Source organism: Panthera leo, chromosome B1 (genome assembly GCF_018350215.1).
Source record: "Panthera leo isolate Ple1 chromosome B1, P.leo_Ple1_pat1.1, whole genome shotgun sequence".
Classification (NCBI taxonomy): domain Eukaryota; kingdom Metazoa; phylum Chordata; class Mammalia; order Carnivora; family Felidae; genus Panthera; species Panthera leo.
This window is the reverse complement of record NC_056682.1, coordinates 203,440,355-203,449,245: the sequence shown is the minus strand read 5'-3', so window position 1 is coordinate 203,449,245 and position 8,891 is coordinate 203,440,355. Positions and strand designations below refer to the sequence as shown.

The following is an 8,891-nucleotide window of genomic DNA, read 5'->3' as shown; positions in this document are numbered from 1 at the left end:
TCTGCAATCCTTAAATAGATTTATGGAAATGGCTTCGAATTACAGCATTTAGAAAATAAAAATAATCTCAATACATAATATTCCCTCCATTATATACTTCCCCCCCCCAGAAGCCATTTCTGTGCATGTGTACCCACTGTTCAGCAGTAGTTGGATTTTCTTATAAAAGAAGCAGTAGTTAGCGTCTCTCTAAAAATAAAGCTGCAATCCTCACTGCAATGTGAAGCCTGAGATTTAAGCCTGAGGTGTCCGTGCTGGGGCCCCCTGGCGGCCTCCGCCTGGGTGCCGGGCCACTCTGGGGTCTGAGGAGGTGGGCCAGGGTCCCTGGGGGAAGGGGGTCAGAGGGAAGGGGGTAGTGGCAGCAGGTGGGTGACATCTGTGGTCCTTGGACCCCGGGGGCCCTGGCCTAAGAACCTGGGGAACTGGGTCTCAGTGCTGTGCAGGCAGCTGCCTGGCCCCCCATCTCGTCAGCAGCCGGGCACACACCGGCAGGGGCGTGCCTGCGGCCCAGAGGACCCGGCCGTGTGTCTGAATCTCCCCCTCCGAGAATGAACAAGATGCCTGCTGTTTGGCCAAGGGAGGGGCAGCGCTGGAGAATGAGACGGCAGCTGCGGGCTCGGGACAGGGACAGAGAATGGGCAGCGCATGGGAAAGCCCTGTGGGACGCCGAGGCCTGCCCTTCTCCTGGACCTGTCCGCCATCAGCCCAGGATTTAGCCCCAGGTGCAGTCCCACTTGGCTGGTCAAGAGCCGGCTCTGAGTAGGCCTTCTAGTATGGCTGAGCAGCTCAGCAGGCCAGGGGCCGGGGCAGAGGGCAGGGGACAGGGGCCGGGGGGCAGAGGGCAGGGGCAGGGGCAGGGGGCAGGTGGGAGGAAAGCCCACCCCTGCCCAGGCAGCCACCTGGCAGCCCTGGGTATTCCCCACTGCCTGAAGCTGACCTCCCGTTGGCCCCTGCAGCTGGCCGGGGGCCCCCACAGGTGGGGAGTCCAGGGTAGGAGGGACGGAGGAGCTGGACGTTCTGGAGGCCTGGGCGGCCCGCAGCCTCCTGCAGTGGTGGCGGCCGCTCAATGAAATGCAGTGGAGACCCTCCTGCAGCCAGCAGCACCGCCCCCGGGAGTCCTCTGGGGCCCTGGCAGGTTTGGGGAGTGCCGGTGCCGTGTCAGATGCCCGCCTTGTCGCTGTAGAAGGGTGTGACGTGGAACATGTAGCAGTGCGTGCACACGCGCACGGGCTTCACCTGCCCGTAGCGGGGCAGCGGGGCCGAGTGTGAGGAGCAGCGGGAGCAGAAGATCTGGAATTTGAGGGGCGGGCAGGGGACCCAGTGAGCCAGGGTGCCCAACAAGCCACCGCCACCCTCCCCCCAGGCCGTGCCTCGCCCCTCCCGACCTCGGCGGTTCCCACATCCCCCCTCCTCCAGCGTGCAGGGCGCCACGGGCGGGGGCTCTGTGGGCAGGGAGGGGACCTTGGGAAAAGCCTGGGGTGGGTCATGGCCTCAGGAGGCCAGGCTCACGAGGAGGGCCCCAGCCCTGCTCCCAGGCTGCTGCAGGCCTCCTGTTCAGACCCCCCTTCCCTCCACGTCCCCAGCTCTGAAGCGGCTGGGGGCTGGGCACCACACCATCGGGACCCAGTGGGCAGAGTGCCTGGAGTCCACACACGGTGCCAAGTCAAAGCGGGGCCCAGGGCTCAGGGACAGGGACCCCAAAGGCCTTACCAGTGCCCTGGGGTGTCGGTCCTGACTCCCAGATCCTGTGGACGGGCCCCGGGGATGCCCCTGGCCACAGTCTCTGGGTCTGCGGGCACAACCTCTGGCCCCCGTGCCCCTCTTACCTTCCCGCAGCTTCGGCAGTGGTGCTTCCGGCGGATAACAGTGAAGGGTGCTTTGCATGCCGTGCAGAAGCCGCAAGCCTCGTCGGGGACCCACTCTGGTGGATCTGGCACGAGAAGGGGGGTACGCGTCAGCCAGAGGGGGCCGCGAAGCGGTGACAGTGGCAGCCGGTGGGCTGGGGTGGGAGGCCGACCGCGGCGGGTGGGTGTACCGGTGCCTTCCGCCGGATGGGCCCCAGCAGCTCCAGCTCTGCTCCCCTCCCATCCTCCCCTGGACTCCAGGTGCTGGTTACGGTCTCGGGAAACTGCTGGCATCACATGGACAGGACCTTTGCAGCTGTTGTCAGTGCCTGTCCGCCAGGCCACCTGGATTCGGGACGTGGGCAGGGAGTGTTCACCTGGATGACCCTCTCCTGAGCCTCTCTCCGTCAGCACCCAGCCTGGCAGGGCCCTCGGGCAGAGGTGGTAGCTGAGAAGCGAAGGAACCAGCCACCAGCTCGGCACACTCTGTGGGGGCCCCCGGGGCCCCAGCCTTGCCCACCCCTGGCTCCAGAGCAGTTATGGGACCCTCGTGGTCCTGGAAACCCAGGCAGACGTCCGGCCGGCCCCTCCCTGACACAGGTGCAGGCCAGGCTGGGGCCTGGGCCCCCCTTCCAGGTGGGTGTGGGACCCATCCCGTCTCACTTCTAGAGGTGCTCGGAAGCCTCTATGGAGGTTTGCTCTGGGATTCGGAGACTCATCAGTGCGGGGGAGGAGAGAGCTCCCACGCAGCAAGACAGGCACTTTCCTCCCGTTCAGGCCCCAAGGCCAGAGCCAATAGCCGGGCGGGGTGGGGGAGAACATCTGGGATCCATCCCTCAGACCACAGTGCGCTCAGAGGTGGTCTGTCCAGACTCGCACGACCCCCAGTGCTCAGGCGGGCACTGGCCTGCACCCCTGGCCCCATCCTCAGCACCTCCAAACGGAACTCGGCAAGGCTGCTGTCCAAGAAGGGCCTGGGGTCTCCTGGCCTCCCTCCTGGCCTGGAGGGTCTGCCCCTCCTCCTGCCTGCACAGACCCAAAGCTGCCTCCCACCCACCTCTCCCACCTTCCTCTCTGGGCCCCGTGAGCTCACCTCAGTGCAGGGAGGTCATTTCTCCCGCTTGCCACCCCTCCCCTGTGTAAAAATCCCAGGCTGACCCCGGGGAAATCCCAGGTGGCAATGTTAGCCCCTAAGGGCCATGCTAGGCCACAGACACCAGCTCAGACAGAAAAGGCCAAACCCTCTCCTGTGAGGACCGTGAGGGTCCGGGGGACTTCCTGGAACCGCTCCTCTGACCAGCATCCAGGCCCTGTCAGCAGGTGCCACTTCTAGGAGCGAGGCTGGGTCAGCAGTCGGCAAGGAGGGCGCGGCTCCCGCCCGTGCACCGGGCAAGCCAGACCTCACAGCTTTTCACTTCCGCTCCTCCTGAGCAGAGGGGCCCCGAGTTCCTGCTACAGGTGCTTTGTACCATCGTGTATGGTTTTCCAGAAAGAGTCGGGAGATTGTGCCTGCTCCAGACACCCCATCCCCGCAGCCCCCTCTGGACACCCGCATCCCCATCACCCCGGAGCACTGGAGCGCCAGGGAGGCCCTGAGACGGACACAGGCAGGACCAGCCCAGCTGGCCAGGCACACCAGGAGTGCTGTGGCCTCTGGCCCATCACGGGGTGAACTTTCAACTCCTTCTCAGCTCCACGCACATCTGACACCTGGTTGGGCCTATCTGCCACCATCCATCTCAGCACCTTGCCCAGGTCCCCAGCCCCTCCCCACAGACATGATGCCAGGGCCCCAACCTACTCTGGATGCTCCCTCCCTGACTGGGACACCAGCAGGCCTGACCTCCAGGCTAACAGGGTAGCAGGGGCTCGGGGCTCCCACATAACCAGAGAGTGCAGCCTGCAGCCTCCTGTGAAGAGGGTGCCAGAAGCTGCCGTTGAGGCCCTTCCTGTGGGGCAGGTGAATGCAGGTGGGGACAGGTGTGTGCCTGTGCCGAGCCCGGCCGCCTCCAGCCAGGGGCCCATGTGCCCACCCTGGGGGCCGAAGAGGGGATGCCAGGGTGGGAAGTTGCCTCCCCAGGGGCAGCTACGTGCCCAGAGGGCCTCTGGGGAGGGGCCCCCGGTTGGAGAAGCGGTGCCTTCGTGGATTCCATATCCAGGGCAGAAAGGGGGACAGTCCAGACAGGGCCTTTGCTCCCTGCCCAGCGCGCAGTACCGTGGGCGCTGGCCCAGACTCCACACGTACCTTCCAAGTCCCCATCTCGGGTCTTGGCTGCCAGTTCAGAGGATGACAGGGTCTCTTGGCACAGGGCACAATCCTCTAAGGCTGCACTCCGCAGGCTCTGGGTGACTGGAAGAGAAGGGAGGGGTGGGGTGGGCACAGAAACACCTGTTCCTGGTAGCCCCACCTCCGCATCACTGGCAGGGGTCCCCCAAACCCAGCCGCAGTCCCACGGCCATGGGGTCACCACAGCCCCAGCAGGCCGGTACTGACCCCGGCAGGGGCCTTCAGTGCCCAGAGGCATGCGGCCTCCCTGGGGGTCCCAGCCCCAGAGCCCCTGCACGGTCTGTGCAGAAAGGTCTCCCTGGGCTGTGATCCCTAAGCCCACCATCCTTGCTTCCAGAAGCGGTCCATGTCACCTGCCTTTTCTGAACCGTGATGTCTCAGGAGGCAATCCCGCCCAGGAATCCCCGGCAAATGGGGGCAGCGCAGCCTGGCACGGTGCTACCAGGAGTCAGAGCTTGGTGGACACACAGAACTAACTCTGCTCCTGCTCCCCGCTAGCAAGGAGGGGCTCTGGTGGGCTGGGGCGGGCTGCCCTGTGTGCCCAAATGCCCTGTGATGAGGGGTAGCTGGCCCAGAACAGGTATCTCAGCCCAGCACGGGGGTAGAGGGGGTAAGCCAAGGGTCAGGCTCTCTCCCCACCCCAGGCACGTGACAATATGTGAACGTGTGTGTGTGTGTGTGTGTGTGTGTGCGCACACATGTGCACAAGTATGCATGTGGGTGTGAGGGCATGTGTCTACACCCGTGATGTGTTGAGCATGTGTAAGTATGTGAGGCAGGTCCCAGGTGGCCACAGGATATGAACAGCCACTTTCCCCAGGGAGAGATGGGGCCTATGTCCCCTCCTTGACTCTGGGCTGGCCTCGGACTGCTTTGGCAGCCAGAATTTGCTAGAAGTGACTCTGCCATATCTGGGTCTTGTCTTTAAGAGGAAGGGCACTGTCCCTCCCAGCCTGTTAGCCCCAAGAAGTTGGGTGACCTTGCAGGAGCATACGCAGAGGGAGAGTGGGAGGTTCTGCAGGCACAGGCCGGTGCGTGTGAGGTTGTAAGCCACCTGCAAAGCCAGCGGTGGGGACACTGCCCCAGGCAGGTGGCCTCTCGGGGACTTCTGGGGCCTGTGATGTGTGCCCCTTGGTCCCCTAGCGGAGAGCCTGGCAGTGCTGGGTGCTTCTTGTTTGGAATGTGGCAGGTTGTGCAGAACCTGTAGGTTCTGTGTAGGGCCACGTTCGCTCAGGGTGAGGAGATGCTGATCCCTGGGGTGGGGACATGCCCTGAGCGGGACTCACCCTTCTTTAGCTTTTCCTTGTCGTCTGCTTCTGGTTTGGTGGCCATGACCTCAAAAAGGGTCTTGAGAATACTTCTCAGATCGCTGGCATAGTTGGTCTGCAGCTGGTCAGCCACACCTGGGAGGGGAGGAAGGCCGTCAGGCTCCGGGGGCTCCAGCCGCTGGCTGTGTCCTCAGGTAGGTGGGGGCAAGAAGAGGCCACCAGCCCCTGGGAGCTGGCTTTGTTGGCAGGAGTGAAAGCTCAGGAGTCCAGGGGAGGCCGGTGGAGGGGTGCCTACGCAGCCAGCCCCCCGCTGGCCCCCGCTCACTCTCACTCCCACATTTTATCCTTGGGGTCGCAGCCACTACTGAGTGGTCCTAGCCTCTGACAGGTGACCCCAGGGCCCTGAACCGTGCCCACTGCCCACAGCAGCGCCTTCACTGACACAGCCACGTGTGTGTCCAGTCGTGCCCTCTTCCCCTGGCAGACGCTGCTGCCCCAAGTCCCCCTGACTGCAGGGGCCCCTTTGGGGCGTGTGGCTGGGAGCCAAGGTGGGGCCTGCCCTCTGCCTGACTCCCTGCCATTCCCTGCTTCCCCCACTCTCACCGCAGAGCCCTCCTCCTCCCTGAGCAGGCTCCCTCTCCCTGAGTGGGGCTCCCCTTCCCTGACTGAGGGCTCCCCCTCCCTGAGTGAGGCTCCCCCTCCCTGCGTGGGGGTCCCCCTCCCTGAGTGAGGGCCATTTCCCAGTGAGAATCGAAGCCCCGTTAGCTCCTTCGGCGCAGACACCGCTGCTACTTATGGCAGCGTGAGGGGAAAGCCTCAGGCGTCCGGCCAGAACCGGAAGCCCAGTGACCCGCCCCAGGGACTGCAGTCAGCGCTTCCGGAGGATTCTTTGTGCACCGCGATGGTACTGAGCGCCTGCCAGACTCCATATCCCTAAACCTCGGAACAAAGCTGTGTGGCAGCTGTATGAAGCCAAGCTCAGGGTCACCGGGGTCCTCCTGGTCCCACCTGGCCTGGCTTGGCAGTGCCTGGGGGGCCCCGGGGCAGTATGGGACACCCCCCATCGTGACCGGGATTCTGCAGGGATCCCGCCCCCCCCCCCCCCCCCCACAGGCCACAGGGTGCAGTCCTGCCAAGCAGGCCGGGAAGAGCGGGTAGCGCGGGCTGCGGGGAAAGCCCCGTCAGCAAGCACCCCTAAACCGGGAGGATGGGGGTGGGAAGGGCACGCAGGAGGCCGGGGAGGGGGCCTTCAGTGCATACTTTTATACTGTTGAATCACATGGATGTGTTAGTTATATTAACACACGAACCAAAGAGAAGCATTAAAAAGACACCTTTTGGCTCACGGCCCTCTGAATTCCCCGGGGAGACAAAACAGGCGTCTCCCTCCTGTTGCCCCACTCTGGGGGAAACAAAACTAGGCAGGATGAACGCCACAATCGGAACCACGAACGAACAGACCCTCGCTGTGTGGGTGGCCAAGGCCCCCACGGGAGCCGGATGGGTTCCCCAGTCACAGATGGGGGCCCTAGTGAAGAATTAAGCCTTCCTCCCTCCTGGGCTTGGGGATGATGAAATGGCACCGTGGGGGGATCCCCAGATGGCAGGGAGGGGATGCTCCTGTGGCCCGGCACAACCCGCATCCTGTGCAACAGGGACTTTGTGGCCCACCCTCAGCCCTGCCCCGCCCACACTCGAGGCCCCGCCCAACCTGCAACCCACGCCCAGACAGGCCCCGCCCACACTCGAGGCCCCGCCCAACCTGCAGCCCACCCTCAGCCAAGCCCCGCCCAACCCTGCGGCCCACGCCCAGCCAGGCCCCGCCCAACCTACAGCCCACCCTCAGCCAGGCCCTCTCACCCTGAGGCCCCACCCACCCCCAACCACGCCCACCTTGCAGCCCACCCTCAGACAGGCCCCGCCTACACTCGAGGTCCCGCCCAACCTGCAGCCCACCCTCTGCCAGGCCCTCCCCACCCTGAGGCCCCACCCACTCCCAACAAGGCCCCCACCCTGCAGCCCACCATCAGCTAGGCCCCGCCCACCCCCTGAGGCCCCGCCCCACGCGGGCCCAGCCGGCACCTGAAATGCAGACAAACAGGCGGTGGATCAGGTCGTGGCTGCCGTGGAACCTGGACCGGATCTTCTCTCTTGTGGCCAAGGGGACCGTCTCCAGCCCGGCCTTGTCTGAGGAACCTGAACCGGCCGTGGGGCCACTGCACAGAGAAGGAGATACAGGGTGTGGGGGGCACGGGCACCGCCAGGGGCTCCTGGAGCCTGAAAGCCAGGAGCGAGAACCAAACTCTTTTTGCCCTGGAGGCTCCCACTGCACCACAGCCGAGCTGCCGGGAGGTACTGGCAGCTTCAGAGTGTCACCAAGGTCACAGGCACCACCTAACAAGCCAGCTGGCACAGCAGGGCTCCTAGCCTGGCCATGCCCTGTCTGCTGCCCTCACTTTGCTGTAGCCACTCTCAACTCCTTTCTCTCTGCTGGTGTAGACCACCTGGTGTGGACTCACATGCTCAGGCCCCCCCCCCCCCCCTTCTCCCTCCGACTGACATCATCTACTGACTTCCTCCTAGAACTCGCCCACCTACACCCTGCGCAAACGGGACTAATTTGGATAAAGGGTCTTTGCAGCTGAGATCAAGGTACAGACCCGGAGAGGAGAAAGTCATCTTGGATTATCGGGTGGCCCTAACCCCGTGACAAGTGTCCTTATGAGAGGAGACGCAGACAGACAGGGCCTCCCAGCTGTGAAGGATGAATTTCTGTTGTTTTAACTCCCTGAGTGTGGGGCTTTGTTACTAACACAGGGTTCTGCTCCCACCATGCACGTCCCTGCTCCTCCCCACGTTGGGGGGGGGGGGATTCTGCCCCACTTCAGGTGCCTCCAATTCTTACACGACTCCTCTCCTTTCTTCTCTATCCTCCTGTCCTACAATCTGGCAGTTTCTCGTTTCCCTTTCAGCTTTCCCCTTGACGTTTTAATTGATGCTCTCCCTGCGGCTCCATAGACGCAAGTCTTTTAAACGTGGCCAACGGCTGCCTGCACTACCTCCTTCTCCTTTCCGGGAGGTAGTGGATCTGCCTTCCATGCCAGAGGCCTGGTCCTTGGTTGTCCGTCCCGTTTCAGAGGGAGGCACTGAAGGCCACGTGGTGTAGGTGGAACAAAGGCAGCCTCGCACTGCTGGGGCCACAGCTTCAGAGAGAGAACTTGGCACCAGCTGCCCAAGCTCCCACCCCGGGGGCTGCCACTGGCATGCACGTGGAGCTCTGCCCTTGTGGCCCGCAGACGTGGCAGGATCTTCACTGTGGCACTGGTTGCTCAGCGATGGGGCCATCTAGTCTTGCAGGGCCAGAGTCGACAGAGGCAGAGGGGGGCGGGTCACAGACCCTCACACACTGTGTGGGTCCCTCACACGGCGCAGAAACACGCAGGACCGCCCTAGGTCTTATGTGGGGGTACGTCCAGGGAGGAAAGACCATTA

The 8,891-nt window shown here is 63.7% G+C and overlaps 1 protein-coding gene across 3 annotated transcripts in view; it reads right to left on the bottom strand.

Annotated features, from left to right (window-relative positions):
* ZFYVE28 (zinc finger FYVE-type containing 28) overlaps positions 1–8,891 on the bottom strand; it is a 116,747-nt gene continuing 107,856 nt past the window's right edge. For all 3 annotated transcript variants that reach the window (XM_042937087.1, XM_042937089.1, XM_042937088.1), the window contains exons 9-13: positions 7,482–7,615; positions 5,418–5,534; positions 4,090–4,194; positions 1,827–1,930; positions 1–1,290 (exon numbers count right to left, since the gene is read on the bottom strand). In XM_042937087.1, coding sequence (XP_042793021.1) covers positions 1,159–1,290; positions 1,827–1,930; positions 4,090–4,194; positions 5,418–5,534; positions 7,482–7,615 — 592 coding nt within the window. In that variant the 3' untranslated portion in view covers positions 1–1,158. The remainder of the gene's footprint in view (positions 1,291–1,826; positions 1,931–4,089; positions 4,195–5,417; positions 5,535–7,481; positions 7,616–8,891) is intronic.